Raw genomic sequence first — 24,583 nt, forward strand, 5'->3', positions numbered from 1 at the left:
ATACATATTGCAAATGCTTTTTTTCGAACCGTGCCCGTACGCGGCTACTTTTAAATATACGTTGCGTATACTTCTTTACTGAACAACATTCCAATATCTCCTAACGACTGGTAAAAAATATATATACTGCAGCCTACCAGGAAAAGTTATTGATACCTTTAACTTAAAAGCAGATTTCGCTCGGATCCAAAGCCGCTCGCGGAATCCGCTCCCCCCCTCCTTTCCGTTTATCGCAAACGGCATTTAAAAGCAGATTTCGCTCAGATCCAAAGCCGCTCCGCCGCTCGACCCCCTCCTTTCCGTTTCATCGCAAACGGCATTTTCCCACAAGACGCCGCGAAACCGGGTGTGTCGTCATAGCATCCCGCGATGTAGTACAGAAAACAAATATAGTTTAAACTAAGAGGGTAGGTAGCACAATGCTTCGAGTGTTTTCCATGTTGATGAGGGTGAGTACAAATGACTGATTTACAATAATTTAATTGTGAAAGTGCGCTTGATTTATCGTACAATTTCATTGGACCTCTGTGAACTACTCATCAATTTTATTGGTCTACTGTTACGAGGCAAAATGTTTACGAGGCGGCATGAAAAAAACTTTGCATTAGCCGCTCCGGATTATTGGCCGCAAAGTTCAAAGCTGTTCAAAATGTGGGAAAAAAGTAGCGGCTTAAAATCCGGAATCTACGGTACTTTAATTCTTAACTACTTTAAGCTGCCTTTTGTTGTTTTTTTTTAAAAAAAGCTTCCCAACCCTCTAAATTCCCCACTTATTTTTGCTCTATTATATGCCCTCTTTGATTTTTTGGTGCCTTTAACTTCTCTTGTTGGCCATGGTTATGTTATCTTGCCTTTGGAATACTTTTTCCTCACCAACTGCGTCCCCAGCACAAACTCCTGCAGCCTGGAATGTGCTAGTTGGCAGCATTCCTCTTTGAACATCTCGATGTGCTGGCAAACAAACAAGTTTCAAGCAAACCAAAGGGAGTCTTCCACCAAGTTAATGATCTTTCAGCAGCACTTGATGTCCATCTTTGTGTGTGGCCCTAGGAGCAGCCTTCTATCATGTAGCTGCTCAGGATAAACTGCAATATCTTTTTCCATACCTACAGTCTGCAAAAAAAGGTGAGCAACCATTTTATTTCCATTACAGTCACCGTGGGAACAATACACTGGGCATGCAGAATGGATGTGACTGGGAGGGCTCCTTTCATCACCAGACAAGCGAGGTCTAACGACTACACCATTGTTTTGAGAGATTTTACCAAAGCCAGTTCTGAAAAAAAAAATCACTAATCAATTACCATCAACAGATCACTTGCAATACCATGAAATAACACACTGGGCTATTGTTACACCACCATCAAGAATGCCCACTGTGTTATTCCACGCCTTCATATACCCAGTAGCTCTCTGACTTGGGTAATTGAGCAGAATCTCTGGAGAAAGAGAGTGGTAGATGCATGGAACAGTCTGTCAGGGTTGTGTTAGAGGCAAATACATTAAAGACATTTAAGAGACTCAGATAGGCACATGGAGGACTATGGGGAGGGAAGGGTTAGATTAATCTTTGAGCAGTTTGAAAATGCAGCACGTCATTGCTCTACTGTTCCATGTTTGTTAAGTTCATCTTCATGAAAAAGAATTTGTTTAGTTCAAACTGTAAAACTTTAACACAAATCTCTCCAAAGCATGTGCTGTGTTAGGTGAAACGCTTTACTACACTCTAAGCTGATACAATACATCTGGTTTAGTGATTCCTTCGCTGGGGTTCCTCCCTTTTCTATTGCCTATTGGCACTCTCCCATAATGACAGGAAGGCTTTGAGCTGAAAATTATAAATTATCTGCTCAGGATGTAGAGTTTAAAAACAATTTAGGTGTAGAACCTTACCAAAACCTTGGTATGGGGTAATTATATTTCTGCATTAAGTGGTGTCAGAGTGCACCTTATCCACATGATCCACCGATCACCCCTTTGATCATACCCCCACTAATATCTACTAAGCATTCTTCCGTATCTCAGGCCAAGTGACATCATAGCGTACTCCTGTTCAAAATCTTTGGTGTACAGAGTTGGTTAATATGTGGAATTTATTGTTGTATAAGTAGCAAACAAGCCTTTCATGTGAGAATATTGGAAATAGATAAGACAGCCCTGACTGGTTGGTGGCCAGGAAGGTGGTGACAGAGAGAGCTGGGCCTTGGCTGTTTGTCACCTCTCTGTACCCTCAGCAATGGCACTGTGTAGAGGGAAGCAACAGCTCAAAATGCTTCCCGACAAGACCAAGGTCCCTCAAAGCCCAGTGAAGGTTGCAAACTCAGCCGAACAGGTCTTCGCCCAAAAGCTTTGTCACGTGTACATATATCGATAAATACAGTGAAATGCATGGTTTACACCAACAACCAAAACAGCCCAAAATGTACTGGGGGCAGCTTGCAAAAATCGCCATGTTTCCGACAGCAACATAGCATGCTCACAACTTACTGGCCCTAACCCATACATATTCGGGAATGTGGGAGGAAACTGGAACATTTGAGGAAATGCACAGGATCACAGGGAGAACATACAAAGAACAGCTGAAATTGAATTTTCGCTTGATTTTAGCCCACATGCAGGTATGCAGGAAATTATTTCAGGATTATATGCTTAGTTGTGGACTGAAAATTAAGATCAATCATTAAAGCAAAATAGATAATCAAAATCAATTGAAACTAAAAATCAAAACTGCAATCTGTAGGAGACAAAATCAATAACAATAATTTAATATGAATCCAGCCCTGGGGGAGCTGTTGACAAATTAGATTTTACTCAAACACAGATCGTGCAAGATACTTGGAATCCAAAGCAACACACACAAAGTGCTGGATGAACTCAGTAGGTCAGGCAGCATCTATGGAAAAGTGTAAACAGTCCTTTACCATCACTGGAAAGGAAGGGGTAAAAAGCCAGAGTAAAGTGATGGGGGAGGGGAAGGAATACAAGCTAGAAGGTGATAGGTGAAGCAGGTAAGATGGAAAAGGGTGAAGTAAGAAACTCGAAGGTGATAGGTGGAAAATGTAAGGGCTGGAGAAGAAATTGGATAGGAGAAAGAAGGCATCTTGGGGGGGGTTGGGGGGGAGAAACTGGGAGAGGTGATAAGCAGGTGAGGAGAAGAGGTTAGAGGGGAGCCAGAGTGGGGAAGACGGAAGAGGGAGGAGAAAAAGTTATTGGAATTTGGAGAAATTGATGTTCATGCCAACAGAATGGTGGCTGCCCAGATGAAATATGAGGTGTTGCTCCTCCAACCTGAGAGTGGCCTCATTGCGGCAGTAGAGGTGGTCATGGACTGAGATGCCAGAAGGGGAATGGGATTGGAAATTAAAATGGTTGGCCACCAGGAAATCCTGTTTGTTGCAGATGGAGCGAAGGTAATCGACAAAATGGTCCCCTGATCTACATCGTGTCTCACCAATGTAGAGGAAGCTGCTTCAGGAGCACTGGATAAGCAGGTGATTCACCACCCCCCCCCCACCAAACAGATTTGCCGGTGAAGTGTTGCCTCACCTGGAAGAACTGTTTGGGGCCTTGAATGGTCGTGAGGGAGGTGGTGAATGGGCAAGTGTAGCACTTCTTTAGCTTGCAGGGAGCGTGCCGGGGGGAGAATAATGCAGAGAGATGAATGGACAAGGGAAAATCACAGAGGGAATGATCCCTGCAGAAAGCAGAGAGTGGGGGAAAAGAGGTAAAACTGTGTTTGATCACATTGACGATGACAGAAGTTGAGGCTTGTGTGGTGGTAGGCGAGGACAGAAGGTACTTTATCGCAGTTCAGGCAGCACAAAGATGGGGTGAGTGTGGGTCCCATTGAACATGACCTATCACCTCCCAGATTCTTACTTCATCCTCTTTCCCCACCCACCTTGCTTGTACTCCTTCCCCTTCCCCAACCCCAACCTTCTCAATCGGACTTCTTCTCCCTTCCTTTCCAGTCCTGATGAAGGATCTTGGCCCAAAACATCGACTCTTCGTTTACTTACATAGACGATGCCTGACCTGCTGAGTACCTTCAGCATTTTATGCATTGCTCTAGATTTAATCAACAAAAATTGTTGATGAAGTGTTCTCATGGTGAGATAAGTTAACAGCCATTCAGTAAATGAATGGTTTGGAAGAAATGGTCTATCTGGTAAAGCTAGAACTGGAAAAAGATAATATTCCAATGGCACCTTTATTGGAGTTAAAAAAATGCCTTAAAAGATGTCTCAATTTTTTTTGGAAAATACTGTGAAATATGCTGTGGAGCACATTCATTTTTAAGAGCATAAAGTAAACAATTAGTTTGTGGCAAATAAAGTCTGCCCCAAATTACGGAAGGGATCAGTTCCTATGAACTGTTTTTATCCCAAACAGTTCACAGGATTAAATCACAGTCACTGAGTTCTCACATGGCAGAAGATGCCCGTCAAAGGCAGGTGTCAGAAGAACTATTTTAATTTTAATTTTTCTATTTTTAACAATAAATCAGATATTAACAAATCTAGCCCAAGCTTGGCTCAAGCTAATAATAATTTTTACTGCAGACATTTTGAAATGCTATTGCAATTTTCTAAATTATAATCACTGCTGATCCAGATGGCACATCTTCAACTAGGATCCATATATTGGACACCAATAGGTTAATTATAATTCATTCTTTTTGAATTCGTTTGATGTGGTAAAATTCCAGCTAATGTCAAGAACAAGCAAATCTATCCCACCAGTCTTCCCAAATGCACGAGTTGTACATACATCGGGTATTTATAATCTAGGGAGGAGCTATGGTCGCCATCTGATCGGCAAACAAGATACTAACAATGTTACAATGTAATCGACTATTGAGAGTTGTGGTTTTTTTTTTCAAATGGCAACACATCATACTGGTTTCAAGATGTGATATCCACTTTCTTCCTGGTGAAGGAATCTCCACAATGCTGTGTAGTTCCAGGATTTAGACCAGTGGTTCCCAAACCTTTTTTGGTTACCACACCTTTGGCTCCCAAACCCCTCTCCTTTCTGACCATTAGATTAAAAACAATAAGTAACTTTGATTTATGATGCAGAATAAGAACTGCAAATTCACAATAGACAAATAACTGCAAAAATTATTTAAATCTATTTGGAGCTACAAATAAAATTTCTTTAATGCAAAAAACAATTTTAGAGCATATATTAGTAATCTACTATTCACTACTTTTTCACCTTTCAATGACATGGAAGGGCTTGGTGCACTGATACCAGCTTCTCAACATCAGGCTGATGTCATTCAGGAGTCTCAGATCCCCATCTTCAGGAATTTGCATTTTTTTTGTTGCTTTGAAAGAAACTGGCGACTGCACTGAAACCACACTCACTAAATATAATGTTCTTTATTGCCTTTCTAGCATCTTGACCTTTGTCCACAGTGCAGATTAGCATTCAGAGATTTCTTTCTGCAACCAAAAGTCTGATATGATTTTCTGAACCTCATTTTCAGCTCAAAGTCATTTTGTAGTGAGATCAGTTCTTCCTCCATACTTCCTGTAAATTGGGATTTATTACCCAATTTGAGATTTGGATCAAGATAAAATTCTGAAATCTCTGACACGTCTTTATGCAGCTCACCCAGGTGGGCATAGTATACTTGAAGATCATCTGGTATTCTTTCTCTCTTCCAACTCAGAGGGGCTTAGAAATTGAAAAAGGTCACGACGGCCAATTTTTCATTTAAATAGGGTTAACTTGGACAGAGATGTGGAGACATCCGATTTGACTTTGGATAAGTCACATGATTTTATTGTAAATGAAGGCCGATTTCATTAAACTCTGTGAATAATTTTGCCAAATTTTGGCAACCTAATATTCTTGAGTAGATTACTGGATGAAGCATTTAAATCTTCACAGAATTTTATCAGTTTCAAAAGCAATCTCGGGTGGTTTCCTTTTGAGTGCCATCTGACTTCTATGTGCAACAGCAAGCACTCAAACTGTTCATCATTCTCAAAGATCTCAAAATAGTTGACTTGATTTTATTTATCGCAGTAATAATAGTATTTAATGATTTCTGCTGCAAGTCACTTAGGTTTCTTTGCAATAAGATTGTCTGTGAATTGCATAGTGAATGGTAAATATGTGAGGTACAACTTTTTTAAGCAAATAATAACCCACAGTGGCATCCTGCCAATGATGGTACCCCATCTGTTGCACGTCCTTCTCTTTGAAAAATTTCTCACCCCGAAATAATGACTCCACATTTGTATGTTTCTATTCCCCTTGTAAAAACTCTTGAACTTCATCTTTTATGAAGCAAAAATCACCAGGAAGCAAAGACTGACTCATCCAAATAGTGTTTTGTACTTCAGTATTTCCCTTGATACGCTGATAGGAACATATCGTCTCCGAAACATTAACCTGTTTCTTTACTGGGTCCCTCCGTAGTTTCCTTGTTTGATTAACTGCTGATTTACTTACTGAAGATTTTCCTGTCCATCACACTCCTGCTTGAAATGTCCATCTTCTCCAAATTGTAACAGAAAATACTGGTCACTTCCCTGGTCAAGTGACCCCGCTCAGTAGCAGCCCTCTGCTTGGCCCGGCACACCAGTGGGGCCAGCTTCCCATCGGCTTTGTCTTTCTTGGTGGCAGTACCAACCAATATCATCACAGCCCTCTGATCTTTCGCAACATCCTGCAAAACCTCCACTTGTATGCCATCAGGAGTCACTTTAGCGACAGAAGCTACTACCGAGGACTTTGCCCTGCTGACGGAGGCCTCCTGCTCCTCCATCACATTTTCCTCCACTCTAACTTCTGAGTAACTCGATAAAAGATGGAGGAGGGAGGATCTTATAGGTCATTCGAATATGTAGAGCAATCAAGTCATGTGACAGTGCACCCTTCACAAGTTGCTCCATCGTCAAGTAATTTCTCTGAAGACAGTTGAATGTGGCACAAACAGCTCATCAGCTTCTCCAATTTGAAAATACAGGCAGACAACTTCTCTCCTTCCTCCTGAAATGTGTGCCTGAACTTCATCCCAACATGAAGTGCACTTCCAGAAGTGCCAAAAGCATCATCCAGAGCTTGCAGGTAATTAGCTGATGAGGCTAATGGATTTTCTGCATTGAGGAACCTCATCGTATCAGCCACCCGGCCCTTTAAACTCTCTACCAGTCTCAGTTTATCCCTTCTCTAAGCACTGCCATTCACCCAGTAACTGAGTAACTCTACTCAGCCCAAGCCTCATATTCTTCTTCCCCATCGGGTGTGGGCTTGACCCCAGAGAACACTCCCAGCCTACAATAACTTTGGCTCTCCACAGATATACTTCTGCATTTATCAACAGTGATGTGATAGCCAAAACGAGCTCAGAATTTAAATCAAATCGCTGAAGAACTCATTAGACATTTCATATCAGACAACTCCTCCCCCTCACTTCACAGAAACAAGAGCAACTTGCCTTAAAAGTCTCCGCCCTCAGTTACGGAATATTCCCCTCTTCCCTAAAAGTATGGGGAGCCCATGGTCCACCTGTTCAGGTGTCCCAATCATAACAGGCAGTTCCATTCTCGTCACGTCATTGCTAGTCTGAACTAAAATGACACCTTCGCCCACTGTTTGGTCAAACTGCCGTCCCATGATCTTAACTTTTCCTAATACCAGAACCAAACTCAGAACTCTCATCAGCAATTCATCTGGGCTGCGGATATCCATCCCACTCAGTACACAAGCCTTAGTTACCGCTGACATCTCTCCTCTGTACCTACTCCCCAGCACCTTAAACCTGTGTCCTCTTGGGGCAACCATTCCAGCCCTGGGAAAAAGCCTCTGATTATCCACACGATCAATGCCTCTCATCACCTTATACACCTCTAGCAGGTCACCTCTCATCCTCCGTCGCTCCAAGGAGAAAAGGCCGAGTTCACTCAACCTATCCTCATAAGACACGCTCCCCAATCCAGGGAACATCCTTGTAAATCTCCTCTGCACCTTTTCTATGGCTTCCCCATCCTTCCTGAAGTGAGGCGACCAGAACTGAGCACAGTACTCCAAGTGGGGTCTGACCAGGGTCCTATATAGCTGCAGCATTACCTCTCAGTGCCTAAATTCAATTCCATGATTGATGAAGGCCAATACACCGTATGCCTTCTTACCCACAGCGTCAACCTGCGCAGATACTTTGAGTGTCCTATGGACTTGGACCCCAAGATCCCTCTGATCTTCCACACTGCCAAGAGTCTTACCATTAATACTATATTCTGCCAACATATTTGACCTACCAAAATGAACCATATCACACTTATCTGGGTTATCTGCCACTTCTCAGCCCATTTTTGCATCCTATCAATGTCTCACTATAACCTCTGACAGGCCTCCACACTATTCACAACACCCCCAACCTTCATGGCATCAGCAAATTTACTAACCCATCCTTTCACTTCCTCATCCAGGCCAATTATAAAAATCACTGAGTAAGGGTCCCAGAACAGATCCCCGAGGCACACCGCTGGTCACCGACCTCCATGCAGAATATGACCTGTCTACAACCACTCTTTGCCTTCTGTGGGCAAGCCAGTTCTGGATCCACAAAGCAATGTCCCCTTGGATCCCATGCCTCCTTACTTTCTCATTAAGCCTTACATGGGGTACCTTATCAAAAATGCCTTGCTGAAATCCATATACATCTACTGCTCTTCCTTCATCAATGCATTTAGTCAGCGAATCAAATTCCAAACAATAGCCCCCACAATGAAACCCCTTTTTAAGAGACATCTCTAGAGAAGTGGCTCATTAACCGCTCGCTAACAGCCATTGGGCTCAGCAGTAAGAAAAGCACTTTCCTCAAACTCCGTACGTCTAGAGTCGGTATGACTTGTAGCCCAACAAAACCCATAAATTTGGATGCCTCGATCACCCGAACCCTATCTATACAAATACTGTAAATACCACCCCCATGCAATTAGCCTACAGCAAGAAATAACAGATCAAACACTGCATACAATTATACTAAAAGTTTATTTACAAATTTCAGCTTTATCAAAAAGCTAGTAGGAAAAAGAAAAAAGTCCTATTACAGTTAACCCAGTCCAAATGTGCACACAACTTAGAGCTCATCTTGAAATTGTCTTTAACTCACTTACTGCAACGATGGTCTGCATGAAAGCACGCACCACCTTCCGAATGTCACTAAAATTCCATCTTGAACAGTATTTCCACAGGGCTGTTGGTCCTTCCTCCTTGAAGCCATTCACCTGCACAAAGCACCTTGTGCAACGAGGAAGGCGTCCTCAGCCATCTTTCCTCCTGTCTGAAAATAAGCCAAATTCTTGTTTGCTTTATCAGAGTGTACTCTCTTCAACTGTTCAAGGAGCCTGAATGGTTTCATTGCCTCATTTGACTGCCACTTTTTCCACGCAGACACATTGGCTGCTGGTGATTCCTTGGTGCTGGTACAGGTCCATATTTCAGATATGGACACTATTCTGTCTGCACTTCCTTTTCATTAGGTCTGCTGCTGCCATTTTTGTTATAGAGTAATGACCACGATCAATCGACTATTGTTAAGTCCAACCTCAGGTGCTGTGATCAATAAATAGGAAAGTTATGACATCACAGCTCAGGCAGAACCTGACTGTGGCTAAAGGTACATAAAGTGGTGCAGTGATATCGCAGTTGGGATGTGGGCTGGAGAAATGCAGTCAAGACCATTCAAAAGGGCAAATTCCAACCTTTACCCCATTGAGCACCTACCCTAATTCAACAGGAAATGCATCACTGCTTGATTAGAGCATGGGAATTGTACTAGCTAACAGTGTACTATAGTGGTGAACAGCAATAATGCACAGGGCTGGCCTGGAAATAATACGATTTCTTCAGTCCAGATTTATGATATGCCAAATACAGCGGTGTAATTTTGCTTTTCAACAACTGTAATGATGATGATGATGACGTCGTCAACTCAGGCATGAGAGGCCTGCATCGGACATTTTCATGCCTTACAGGGCACGGAACAAAAGACTGCATGGCGCACCACTCCTCACACAGACAATTCACAGTATATTTTTTCTTTATTTTACCACGTCGAGTTGCAAGCTCAACACCCAACCCCACACGGAAGGAAAGCATACTCGGGAACGGCCCGACTGCATTCGAACCTGGGAACCTCCATTCCGGAGTCTGGCACTGATGTCACTATGCCACCAGCCAACCATGCTAAAGTCTTCTAGTAAAATCTAAGAGAATGCTGGGTTAACAAGTAATGAGGTGATTACGTGATTATTAAAATCAATTATGAGGCAGTAAGAATCAAATGTTTAGTAATTTCTTAAATTAAGCCTGTAATCCCTCAGCTACCCCCTTGCTACAGAGCTCCTCCCCATGCCCCTTTATCTTTATTGCCCCCCTTAGAAACACCCACTGCCCCCAGATGGTGATATCACCTACTTTGGGAACCACTGATGTAGATCCAGCAAATTTTTTTTAATAAAAAGGGCAATACATTTCCATGTTAGAGTGATGATCCACAAGATGATCCCATATGCTGACGCCCTGCCTTCTTGAGGAGAGGTTTTAGGGAGATGCTGCCAGATTAGCTTATACGAGTGAATACCATGCTTGGCATTCAGGAAACAATAGTGGTGGAGGAAATGCTTAGGTTGGCATGAGTTACCAGTCAGGTTGTTGTACTATGGATAAGCTCAAATATTACAAGAGCTGTACTAATCTAGACAAGTATAGTTCACATCTTTCTTGCCTTGGGCAGTGCTGACACTGGAAAGACTCAGTGTATTAGGTACATACTGTAGGATGCTCAGCCTCTAATTTGCCCTTTTAGTAGTATTTGTGGCCGGTCCGGCTCAGCTACTGGTCAATGGTGATACTCCATGAGTGACTGGGGCATGAATCAGTGATGGAATCATTGTTGAATATCAAGGTCAGACTCTCACTAGCGACAGTCTCGGTGTCACAAGTAGCCATCGATTGTATATGGATTGCTTCAATTTGAGGAATTACAAGCAGAATTGAATATTGCAGAGTGAATGTTCCTACAGTAAGGTTCAGGGGTGAAATGTTTCACTTCTTACAATCACAGCCATCTTCCTTTCTGCACGTTATGACTCCAGTTATTAGAGTCTTTTCCCCATGATCATCACTGAGTTCAGTGTTACTGAGATTCCTTAAAGTTGGCCTTGGAGTACAGTTGCCGTTCTTGCCTCACAGCTTTGGAATTCAGCAGTTTTATCAAATTTGGACCAATATGGTGTTGATGTCTAGAACCGTAACAGACCTGGTGAAACTGAAAATAAGCATCAATGAAAAATATACTACCTGACAGTACTGTTTATGACACCTATTTTACTAATTAAGGGCATGGAAATCTTTGAAAATTTGTAACAGGAAGTCATTCTGTCCATCATGTCTTTAGAGACCAGGAGCTAGCAACCTAATCCCACTTAGTGATTAGCAACTTAGTGGGGTGAGCAGTTACTGTGCAAGTGACCGTTCTACAAATACTTAGTTATCCAGCCACTGATCATCCCTGGTGCTGAACTTGTTACTTCATATGAAATCTAGTAAACTACCACGTTTTGAAATATCAAATTATTTAAAACAGCCCATTTCAAAGGCTGCAGGACATTCCTGGGCAACACCTGCTACCTACTCAGTGCTTTGAACCCCCTCCCCTTCAGAGGGGCAAACAGCAGCTGCTTGCCTGGCCTGTTCCCTTTGGAAAAAGTCAGATGATCACAACAAAGCTCGAGTCTGGGCAGAAAGTCGGTCCAGGACGCGCTCAGATGCAATGTTATTAAACGTGTGACCATCAGGTTTACATTGCTTTCAAATGCACTTGTATTTCCAATTCCACATATCGCACAATTTAAAATAATGAAGTGAATTGAGTCAGATAAGACAACCTTATTTTAACAGCGTTTTGACTTCTGATAATGACTAATACTATAGCTTTAAAGAGTGATGTCATTTAATTGGAACAAACCATCAGCCAGCTGCAAACAATGCCTCTGAAGGACCTGTTATTGCTCATGATAATAGCACAATCAACACTGACTTAATTCAAATGGAAATTTATCAGCGCACCACCAAGACGCCCAGTATAGGACAATAAACAATGGTCTCGCATCTTGCATCTAATTGATCAGAACAATGATGATTTACACTTGCAAAATATGAATAAACAATATTAATTATGAGTTTATGTAGTGTATATGTTTGGACTGCTATCATTTTATCCCCCAAATGAATAGCACACAGCGCATTTGGAATAAGAGCAGACCTCAAAGCTGATACAGCACTGAAACCTGCCCCTGGGCTGTATCTCTATGACTCTGAGCACACCAGGTCACTGAGTCAATGCTCGGCTTGAATCCCACTTCCTGACAATTCACTGTTGTCATCTGTTCTCTCACACATGACCTTTAACTGCCTCCTGATGATCTTGCCACACACAAAACACTAGGAGTAAGTTTAGTTGCTAAAAAAAAACAATCAGCACATCTTCAGAATGTAGGAGGAAAATGGACTTTCCTCTGGGTGCTCTCATGGTCACAGATTGTGCAATATCCACATACAGACAGCACCAGATGTCAGAATCCCACTTGGATCACAGGAGCTATGAGATGACCATACCACCATGCTGTCCACATCCCCCACATTCCAGCAAGACCTAGTGATTTATACAGGAAAATCTTAGAAGACAGCAAGGCGTAAAAAGAAAATATGATCCTGAGTTTTATCTGGTTGGAATTTAAATCCTCATAAAGCAAGTATTGTTTTCTATAGAGGTTGGGTGGGACTACAATCAGAATCATGGGTTAAGGGTGAAAAATGAAACATTCAAGAGGAACATGAGGGGGAACTTCTTCACCCAGAAGGTTGTGGGAGTGTGGAATGAGCTGCCAGTACAAGTTTGGATAGATACATGGATAGCAGGGATATGGAGGGCTGTGGTCTTGGTGCAGGTCACCGGCAGTTTAAGTGGTTTTTGGCATGGATTAGATGGGTTGAAGGACCTTTTCTGTTCTGTACTTCACTATGACTATGATATATAAAAATATAATAACATATCCAAGTCTAACTAGTCTCAAACACTACCAGATGGTTGAACCAAGTATGGCTCTTTCACTTCAATCATGAACTCTAGGCCAATCAAGTAACATTTGATTAAACTATACAAAGATATTGGAAAAACCTCCTGCCTTTGAGAATGCAGAAACCAAGAAGGTCTGTAATAAACAATCCAGAGTATTTTAATTTGTCAGTTAAATAATCGAGAGCACACAGCTCATTTCCAACAAGTTTTTTTCATTCACTAGAAAGCAACAAGAAATAATGAAGTTGTTTAGGATATCCGAACCACCGTGGTTCTATTTTAACAGGCATTATATGTTAGTGTTAACCATTTCATACTTTGAGTATACCCAATGAAAAACACTGCATGATTTGATGTCCTATAAGAGTTGGGATTAATTATGTCATCAAAATAAAGTGCAAGGAATAAGGGGGCAGTCCCAGCATGGATAGGAAATTGGCTAGGAGACATTAAACATTAGCACTGAAATGAAAAGTATACCCTGCAAGAGGTCCACAACCTCATCGTAGGGATTGGAGGCTTGCATGCCTCAATGACCCAAGAGCTATGTTGGCTGGAGTCAGGGCCCTGTGCTTTTGATTCTTGGTAGGGTCACCGATGCCAAACAGGTCAAAGGGTAGAGGCCAGACTAAGAGTTGTCTACCGGTCCTCCAGGCTCGGAGCTTCAGCTCAGGTCAACAACCCTGAACCACACCTGGGGCACAATTGAGAAGATGGCCAGAGGGGACATTTATTGCTGCCATCAATACCAGTGCCGGTACAGGAAACAAGTGTACAGTGATGTTTCTCCAGAGTTCAGACCACTAAATTTTTAAAAATCTATATTAATGACTTTGTTTACAATATTTCATATAAAATAAAGCTCAGAAGCATCATGATCTGAGAGACAACAACACTTCAATAGGATGGTGGTAGGTTGGCTGCTGAAAGAACTGGAGAAGATTGCTTACTCTTTGTTACATGGAAAAGGTAGAAATAGGAGCGATTTTTTAAAAAAATCACAAAGGATACAGACATAAAAAAGTTATACAAGATGTTCCCATTGGTAGAAGGGTCAATAGAATGAAAGTAATTTGCCAAAGAACTAAGCAACAAGGAATTTCACCCCCCTCCCCCCCAAAAAAAACCTTCCATGCTGTATTTTTGTGGCGTACACTGACGGAAAACAATACAGACGATTAACAGAAACTTCAGGTGCCAGGTTCAGATGCAGTCTGGCAAAAACATTACATCTTCCCACTGCTAAATATGCACTTACCATTTTCAGTGCGCATATCAATAGTAAATAAGGGTTTTCAAAATCCTATGCTCTCCTACTTTCAAAACTTTTGTGAATATTCAGACCTTAGTTCACAGAAAGTGCTAAATTGTTTCTGGAAATTATCGTTTATGTTGGATGCAGAACAAAACAACTGGAGATAATCCAAGTCACAGGCTGCCAAAATGGCTTATATTCCATGTATAGGTAAGAAATAGCAATTTAGCAATGAAGTACTAAAATTATTACGTCAGCTGTGCTAATTTGCAACATAAAAGGGGCAGGTACTGATTCATACAGAGGAGCTGCACATTAGTTTTTCATATTTAGCTAATGAAATAAACATTATGCAAGTATCTTCTCTGAAACAATCTAAGAAATCCCATTTGGCAATGTGCACAGTACAGTACAACCCCTCTTTTAGTATTGATGTATTCATTTTAAAAAGGGCAGATGGACATCTTGAGAAATGAAACATTTTGTTAGAGAACCTCTGAGATGATTATTAAAGCAAGGTGATGCAGTGATTGGATCTAGATGCTTTAATTACGTCACTGGAAGAGTGTTTGCTGATACAGCAAAGAAATGAGTGCAGATTTCAAAGATTTCACAAAAGATTTGAAAATCAGTAGACAACTAGGCAAATAAACAAATTGAAATCCTTTAGTGCAAAATCTTGCACTTAAAACATCTCAGTAAAACATTTAGTTTCCCTGCTGTTTATGATTTTAGCCATTTATGATTCTACATGTAACATGGTAGAAAAGGAGAGCTAACAAACACAGCAATAAGACAACTACTGTCTCTTTTCTCAGCAATATTCGAGTGATAAATATCCAACAGGGCGCTACCGCCATCCCCTACTATTCTTCAAGAACTGTGACACATCACTTGCTCAACTTTTCTGGAGAAGGTGGGATATCTAATTTACTATCAATCCAGAGACATAACCTCACAGAGTGCGGTTACCAGTCGATAATGCATAAAAGCATCAATAGAAATTAAGTACCCAAAAGTATAGAGGAGCTTAACCCAAGGACCATTTCAGTCATATGATTTCAACAACTGAACTCATTAACCATATAACACCATATAACAATCACAGCACGGAAACAGGCCATTCCGGCCCTCCTAGTCCGTGCCGAACTCTTAATCTCACCTAGTCCCACCTACCCGCACTCAGCCCATAACCCTCCACTCCTTTCCTATCCATATACCTATCCAATTTTACCTTAAATGACACAACTGATCTGGCCTCTACTACTTCTACAGGAAGCTCATTCCACACAGCTATCACTCTCTGAGTAAAGAAATACCCCCTCGTGTTTCCCTTAAACTTTTGCCCCCTAACTCTCAAATCATGTCCTCTCGTTTGAATCTCCCCTACTCTCAATGGAAACAGCCTATTCACGTCAACTCTATCTATCCCTCTCAACATTTTAAATACCTCGATCAAATCCCCCCTCAACCTTCTACGCTCCAATGAATAGAGACCTAACTTGTTCAACCTTTCTCTGTAACTTAAGTGCTGAAACCCTGGTAACATCCTAGTAAATCGTCTCTGCACTCTCTCTAATTTATTGATATCTTTCCTATAATTCGGTGACCAGAACTGTACACAATATTCCAAATTTGGCCTTACCAATGCCTTGTACAATTTTAACATTACATCCCAACTTCTGTACTCAATGCTCTGATTTATAAAGGCCAGCGTTCCAAAAGCCTTCTTCACCACCCTATCTACATGAGACTCCACCTTCAGGGAACTATGCACTGTTATTCCTAGATCTCTCTGTTCCACTGCATTCCTCAATGCCCTACCATTTACCCTGTATGTTCTATTTGGATTATTCCTGCCAAAATGTAGAACCTCACACTTCTCAGCATTAAACTCCATCTGCCAACGTTCAGCCCATTCTTCTAACCGGCATAAATCTCCCTGCAAGCTTTGAAAACCCACCTCATTATCCACAACACCTCCTACCTTAGTATCATCAGCATACTTACTAATCCAATTTACCACCCCATCATCCAGATCATTTATGTATATTACAAAGAACATTGGGCCCAAAACAGATCCCTGAGGCACCCCGCTAGTCACCGGCCTCCATCCCGATAAACAATTATCCACCACTACTCTCTGGCATCTCCCATCTAGCCACTGTTGAATCCATTTTATTACTCCAGCATTAATACCTAACGACTGAACCTTCTTAACTAACCTTCCATGTGGAACTTTGTCAAAGGCCTTGCTGAAGTCCATATAGACTACATCCACTGCCTTACCCTCGTCAACATTCCTCGTAACTACTTCAAAAAATTCAATAAGGTTTGTCAAACATGACCTTCCACGCACAAATCCATGCTGGCTACTCCTAATCAGATCCTGTCTATCCAGATAATTATAAATACTATCTCTAAGAATACTTTCCATTAATTTACCCACCACTGATGTCAAACTGACAGGTCTATAATTGCCAGGCTTACTTCTAGAACCCTTTTTAAACAATGGAACCACATGAGCAATACGCCAATCCTCCGGCACAATCCCTGTTTCTAATGACATCTGAAAGATCTCCGTCAGAGCTCCTGCTATCTCTACACAAACTTCCCTCAAGGTCCTGGGGAATATCCGGTCAGGACCCGGAGATTTATCCACTTTTAAATTTCTTAAAAGCGCCAGTACTTCCACCTCTTTAATTGTCATAGGTTCCATAACTTCCTTACTTGTTTCCCACACCTTACACCATTCGATATCCTTCTCCTTAGTGAATACCGAAGAGAAGAAATCGTTCAAAATCTCTCCCATCTCCCTCGGCTCCACACATAGCTGACCACCCTGATTCTCTAAGGGACCAATTTTATCCCTCACTATCCTCTTGCTTTTAATATAACTGTAGAAGCCTTTCGGATTTACTTCCACCTTATTTGCCAAACCAAACTCGTAACTTCTTTTAGCTTTTCTAATCTCTTTCTTAAGTTTCCTTTTACATTCTTTATATTCCTCGAGCAATTCCTTTACTCCATGCTGCCTATATCTATTGTAGACATCCCTCTTTTTTCGAACCAAGTTTCTAATATCCCTTGAAAACCATGGCGCTTTCAAACCTTTAACCTTTCCTTTCAACCGAACAGGAATTTTTTTCATTGTAGAAAAAAATATGCACGCAATCCATAAAGTACAAAAACCACTGAACCTGCATGAGGTACTTCTTTATGCAACGTCATACAGCAAACTACTACACTTCAGTATGATACATAATTAATATATTATTAGCATCAGCAGGGTGAAGATTTGGTTTTACAATTTAAGGATTCTAAATATTAATCTGGGGCAAATGAAAATTAAGTTTAATAATTGGTACTAAGAGTAATAAATTAGCCTTTCAGGTTTTTGAGCTAAAATGGTGTCAAAAATCTCACAGGAACCCAAAATCACCAGTTTACATACATTTATAAACCTATTAGGATGTTCAAAATAAAAGCATAAAATACTAGAAACACTCAGCAGATAAGGTGGGTTCTGTAGAAAGAGACACAGTTAATATTCAGGTCAGCAAAACACCATCAGAACTGGGAAACAAAACCAGTGATTTAATGTTGCAGAGGTGGTGGTAGGAGCATGGACCAAACAAAAAGTATGTGCGAGAGCATGGGATTAGTCAGGTGGATTAATGGGGACAAACAGAAGATGATGATAGTATTTCTTTGTCCAAGTTGCTAATATGGGTCTTCAGTGCATTACAAACACTTGACCCGCAGACATCCCAGACACGAGCATTTGGAAGACTGGCAAGATGGATATGGAGCACATTGTGATTGCATAGCATTAAAAAAAAAGTATGACAGAGCTAAGGTGAGTGGGAGGACTGACGATTGGGAAATTTTTAAGGAACAACAGAACTTAACTAAAAAGGCAATACGGGGAGAAAAAAAATGAGGTACGAACGCAAGCTAGCCAGGAATATAAAGGAGGATAGCAAAAGCTTTTTTAGGTAGGTGAAGAGAAAGTAGTTAAGAACAATGTTGGGCCCTTGAAGAATGAATTGGGTGAAATTGTTATGGGAAACAGAGAAATGGCAGAAGAATTTAATGAGTACTTTAGATCTATCTTCACTAGGGAAGACACAAGCAATCTCCCAGATGTAAAGATGGGCCAAGGACATAGGATAACAGAGGAAATGAAACAGATTGACATTAGGAAGGAAACGGTGATGAGTAGACTGATGGGACTGAAGGCTGACAAATCCCCAGGTCCAGATGGTCTGCATCCTAGGGTACTAACGGAGGTGGCTCTGGAAATTGCGGATGCATTGGTAATCATTTTCCAATGTTCTTTAGATTCAGGATCAGTTCCTGAGGATTGAAAAATGGCTAATGTTATCCCACTTTTTAAGAAAGGGAGGGAGGGAGAAAACAGAGAACTATCGTCCTGTCAGCCTAACATCAGTAGTGGGGAAGATGCTAGAGTCCATTATTAAAGATGAAATAGTGGCATATCTAGATAGCAGTGATAGGATTGGGCCAAGCCAGCATGGATTTACCAAGGGCAAATCATGCTTGACTAATCTATTGGAGTTTTTCGAGGATGTAACCAGGAAGTTAGACAAGGGAGATCCAGTGGATGTAGTGTACCTTGATCTTCAGAAGGCATTTGATAAGGTCCCACATAGGAGACTGGTGGGTAAAATCAGAGCTCATGGCATTGGGGGGGAAGATATTGACATGAATAGAAAACTGGTTGGCAGATAGAAAGCAAAGGGTAATGGTGAATGGGTGTTTCTCGGAATGGCAGGTGGTGATTAGTGGGGTGCCACAGGGCTCGGTATTGGGACCACAGCTGTTTACGATTTACATCAACGATTTAGATGAAGGCATTGAGAATAACATCAGCAAGTTTGCTGATGATACTAAACTGGGTGGCAGTGTGACATGTGATGAGGATGTTAGGAGAATTCAGGGTGACTTGGATAAGCTGGGTGAGTGGGCAGATACTTGGCAGATGACTTTTAATATGAATAAGTGTGAGGTTATCCACTTTGGGAGTAAGAACAGGAAGGCAGATTATTATCTGAATGGTGTAGAGTTAGGTAAGGGAGTAATACAAAGAGATCTAGGAGTCCTTGTTCATCAGTCACTGAAGGTGAATGAGCAAGTGCAGCAGGCAGTGAAGAAGGCTAATCCTCTTGCATTTGTACAGGGCCCTGATGAGACCACACCTGGAGTATTGTGTACAGTTTTGGTCTCCAGGGTTAAGGAAGGACATCCTGGCTGTAGAGGAAGTGCAGCGTAGATTCACGAGGTTAATTCCTGGGATGTCTGGACTGTCTTACGCAGAGAGGTTAGAGAGACTGGGCTTGTACATGCTGGAATTAAGGAGATTGAGAGGGGATCTGATTGCAACATATAAGATTATTAAGGGATTGGACAAGATAGAGGCAGGAAATATGTTCCAGATGCTGAGAGAGTCCAGTACCAGAGGGCATGGTTTGAGAATAAGGGGTAGGTCATTTAGGACAGAGTTAAGGAAAAACTTCTTCTCCCAGAGAGTTGTGGGGGTGTGGAATGCACTGCCTCGGAAGGCAGTGGAGGCCAATTCTCTGGATGCTTTCAAGAAGGAGCTAGATAGCTATCTTATGGATAGGGGAATCAAGGGATATGGGGACAAGGCAGGAACTGGGTATTGATAGTAGATGATCAGCCATGATCTCAGAATGGTGGTGCAGGCTCGAAGGGCTGAATGGTCTACTTCTGCACCTATTGTCTATTTACGGGCCATTACAGACCATTCATGCATCTTCTGCCAGGTGGGATTAAGGCATTCTTGCCACTTCCAACCCTACCACCCACCCCTACGACCCTCCCACTGAGGCCATTTTTCCCTCTTCTGCTTGTCTTCTCCTAGCTGCTCTGATGTCCTCTCCAACATACTTCGTTCATCTATGCATGTCTACTTCCTGAGCAGCTCAGCTTATGAACTGCCCACATAGAGGAACAGTTATTACCCCTTGGCCATCAGGCTCTTAAATCCAAGGGGATAACTTCACTCACCCCACAATGAATTGTTCCCATTGAACTGGATTTGTTTTCAAGAACTATTCACCTCACGTTCTCCGTATTTATTGCTCTTTTTTGTTTTTCCTATTTTTACAATTTTGGTTTTCCACATTGGTTGTTGTCCTTCATATTGGGTGCAGAATTTCATTGATTCTATTGAGCTTCTCATGTGTACTCACACATACGCAATTTTATTTTTCCGAAAAAAGTTCACAATTGTTGGCCAAACCTTTTTGCCCATACAAAGATTTATGTGAGCTAACATGATTGTGACTCTCCCTGCTATAAAGTATCACCTAGCTCCTGCTGTATACAAGTATTATTTTAAAGAAAGGAAATATCATTAGTAATCTACATGTTTAACTTGAACATTCAAATGTGTGCATACACAAAAGAATTTTTAATTTATAACATGCAGTAAAGGAATGAAAGCATCAGGTATTGATATTATCAAAGAAATTCTTACCGATCCATACAATCTGCCATCTTCATTCATAGCAAGATAACGATTGGCACAAATTCCCTTGATTGATATAACTCCGATAGATTCTGCCTGCAGCTGCAGTTTAACTGGAAAAAATGGATTTCAAAACATATATTACATGTCATCAAAACAACTGCCAAAAGGGTTTGGGTTAGGGAGGGAGCAATGCCTTGTGTTGAAATTATTTTTAATTCACAGAACAGATGGAGTTGCAGGTAATTTTAAATTATCTTTAATACCAAGATTCCTCCTTGCACTAGTGCAGCCTGCATTAATGCCTTATAGCTGTTACTTAGCAATTTGAGGGTTGATCCAATGCCAATGAAGAAATAGCAATACTTTACGTCAGGATGGTAAACTGAGGGAAGCAAATGGCAGGATAGAGAAGCTGGAAATAAAAATGGAGCCAATATCATTAAGTTGCAGCAGAAGCGGCAGGCCTGAAACAAAGAAAGCAAGCAGCCCAGAATTGTGGAATCAAATCCAGAAGGCTAGTGTGCCTAGACAAAAGTAGTATTGTTAAAGTTTATGTTGAGCATTGTTATTACTTGTGTAGGAGGCCACATTCAACTTAGTCAGAGTACCCGTGTAATGGAGAATTAAAGCAGTAGGCAACAGCAATCCCGAGTCACTCTGTTGCCTGAACAAAGGTGCTCTGCAAAGGTATCGCCCAGTCTATGTTAGGTTTCTCCAATGCTAAGATCACAATGTAAATATCAAATGCAGTACACCAGACTGGTAGATGCACAAGTGCATCATTCATTTGGAGAACTGTTTGGGTCTCTGGCTTGTGGATGGGAAAGAGAGAGACAGGTGTGGCATCTCCAGTAGGTGTATGGACCAAGTGGTGTACGAAGGGGAGTGGCTGGTGGGAACAGAAGATTGACCAGAGAACTGTGCGGGGAACAGACCCTCAGAAGGCTGAATGGGGAGAGGAAGGGGAAATCCATTTAATGTTGGAATCCTGTTGAAACTCCCGGAAATCACAAAGGAACACCTGCTGAATGAAGGCTGGAATACAAGGTGAGGACCAGGGAATCTGTCCTTTCTGTGCCCAGGAAGAGAGTACATAAGTAGAGTTGCAGGGATATGGGTGAGATGTGGAGAAGGGCTGTGGAGAGGGGGAAGTCCTGATTCAGGAAGGAAGAACCATAGAACACTACAGTGCAGTACAGGTTCTTCAGCCCTCCATGTTGTGCCGACCCATATAATCCTTTAAAAAAGTACTAAACCCACACTACTCCATAACCCTCTATTTTTCTTTCATCCATGTGCCTGTCCAAGAGGCTCTGAAATACCCCTAATGTTTTAGCCTCCACCACCATCCCTGGCAAGTCATTCCAGGCACTCACAACCGTCTGTAAAAAAACTTACCCCTGATGTCTCCCCTAAACTCCCCTCCCTTAATTTTGTATATATGCCCTCTGATGTTTGCTATTGGTGCCCTGGGAAACAGGTACTGACTATCCACCCAATCTAGCCCTCTCATAATCTTGTAGACCTCTATCAAGTCCCCTCTCATTCTTCTACACTCCAAAGAGAAAAGTCCCAGCTCTGCTAACCTTGCTTCATATGACCAGGCAACATCCTGGTAAATCTCCTCTGCACCCTCTCCATAGCTTCCACATCCTTCCTATAATGAGGTGACCAGAATTGAACACAATACTCTAAGTGCGGTCTCACCAGAGATTTGTAGAGTTGCAACATGACTTCTCTACTCTTGAACTCAATCCCCGTTAATGAAGCCTAGCATTCCACAGGCCTTCTTAACTACCCTATCAACCTGCGCAGCAACCTTGAGGGATGTATGGATTTGAACCCCAAGGTCCCTTTGTTCATCCACACTCTTAAGTAACTGACCATTAATCCTGTACTCAGTCTTCTGGTTTGTCCTTCCAAAATGCATCACCTCACACTTGTCCGGATTGAACTCCATCTGCCATTTTTCTACCCAACTCTGCAGCCTGTCTATATCATCTTGTAACCTTCAACAACCTGAAACTCCATCCACAACTCCTCCAATCTTCATGTCATCTGCAAACTTACTCACTCATCCTTCCGCCTCTACATCCAGGTCATTTATAAAAATCACAAATAGCAGGGGTCCCAGGACAGATCCTTGCAGCACTCCATAGTCACCGACCTCCAGGCAGAATACTTTTCTTTCACAACTACCCTCTGCTTTCTTCCTTTAAGCCAATTTTTTTAAATCCAAACAGCCAAGGTTCCACTTATCCCATGCCTCATGACTTTCTGGATGAGTCTCTCGTGAGGGGCCTTGTCAAATGCCTTGCTAAAGTCCATGTAGACCACATCTACTGCCCTACTCTCATCAATTTCTTTTGTTACGTCTTCAAAAAACGCAATTAGGCTCGTGAGGCACGATCTTCCCTTCACAAAGCCATGTTGACTATCCATGAGCAGACTGTACTTCTCCAAATGCTCGTAGATCCTATCCTTAAGAATCCTTTCCAGTAGTTTGCAGACCACCGACGTAAGACTCACTGGTCTATAGTTCCCAGGTTTCTCATTACCTTTTTTAAACAAGAGAAATACATTTGCCATTCTCCAGTCCTCCAGCACTTCCCCTGTAGCCGACGAGGATTCAAAGATCATAGCTAATGCTCCAGCGATCTCTTCTCTCAATTCCCACAACAACCTGGGGTGTATCCTATCCGGCCATGGGGATTTATCAATCTTGATGTTTTTAAGATCCAGCACTACTTCTTCCTTAATCTCCACATTGTCCAGCACACAGGCCTGCTCTATTTCGACCTCACCCTGATCAAGATTCTTTTCACTTGTGAATACTGAAGCAAAGTATTCATTTAGGACCTCCCCAACCTCCTCCGCCTCCAGGCCCTCTTTATCCTTTAGCGGTCCCACCTTCGTTCTCGTCATCCTCCTGTTCTTCACATACACATAGAACGCCTTGGGGTTCTCCTAAATCCTACATACCAAGGCCTTCTCATGCCCCCTTTGAGCTCTCCCAAGTCCTTTCTTTAGCTCCTTCCTGGCTACCCTACATTTCTCATGAGCCCCTCCTACTTCCTGCTTCCTATATCTAACATATGCTTCCTATTTCCTCTTGACGACTTGCCTCACGTGTTTCGTCAGCCACAGTTCCCTTTTCCTACCATTTTTTCCTTGCCTCAGTGGGACAAACCTATCCTGAACCCAGCTCAAGTGGTCCCTACACTTCTCCCACATTACTTCTGTGCTTTCCCCTTTGAACATGTTTCTAATTTACTCTTGCTAGTTCCTGCCTCACCCCTTCAAAGGTAGCCCTTCCCCAGTTAAGCACTTTACCATTTCGTCTGATTTTATCCCTTTCCATAGCTATGCTGAAGCTAAGGGAGTTGTGGTCACCCTCACCAAAATGCTCCCCCAGCAAGAGGTCTGTCACTTGACCAGATTCATTACCCAGAACTAGATCCAGTTTAGCCTCTCCTCTCGTCGGCCGGTCCACATACTGTGTCAGGAATCCCTCTTGAACACACCTGACAAATTCAGCCCCATCTATCCCCCTTGCACTCAGGAGGTGCCAGTCAATATGAGGGAAGTTGAAATCACCTGTAACTACGACCCTGTATTTTGTGCACCATTCTAAAATCTGCCTGCTTATCTGCTCCTCGGTGTCCCGAGGGCTATTTGGGGGCCTATAGACTACTCCCAGCAC

At 42.1% G+C, this 24,583-nt stretch overlaps 1 protein-coding gene across 1 annotated transcript in view; it reads right to left on the reverse strand.

The window, feature by feature from the left end:
• The window catches only part of fgf2 (fibroblast growth factor 2), a 95,224-nt gene that overhangs the window by 22,465 nt on the left and 48,176 nt on the right, over positions 1–24,583 (reverse strand). The window contains exon 2 of the mRNA XM_073042833.1: positions 20,887–20,990. Within this exon, the coding sequence (XP_072898934.1) occupies positions 20,887–20,990 (104 nt within the window). The remainder of the gene's footprint in view (positions 1–20,886; positions 20,991–24,583) is intronic.

The sequence above is a fragment of the Hemitrygon akajei genome, chromosome 4 (assembly GCF_048418815.1).
Source record: "Hemitrygon akajei chromosome 4, sHemAka1.3, whole genome shotgun sequence".
Taxonomy (NCBI): domain Eukaryota; kingdom Metazoa; phylum Chordata; class Chondrichthyes; order Myliobatiformes; family Dasyatidae; genus Hemitrygon; species Hemitrygon akajei.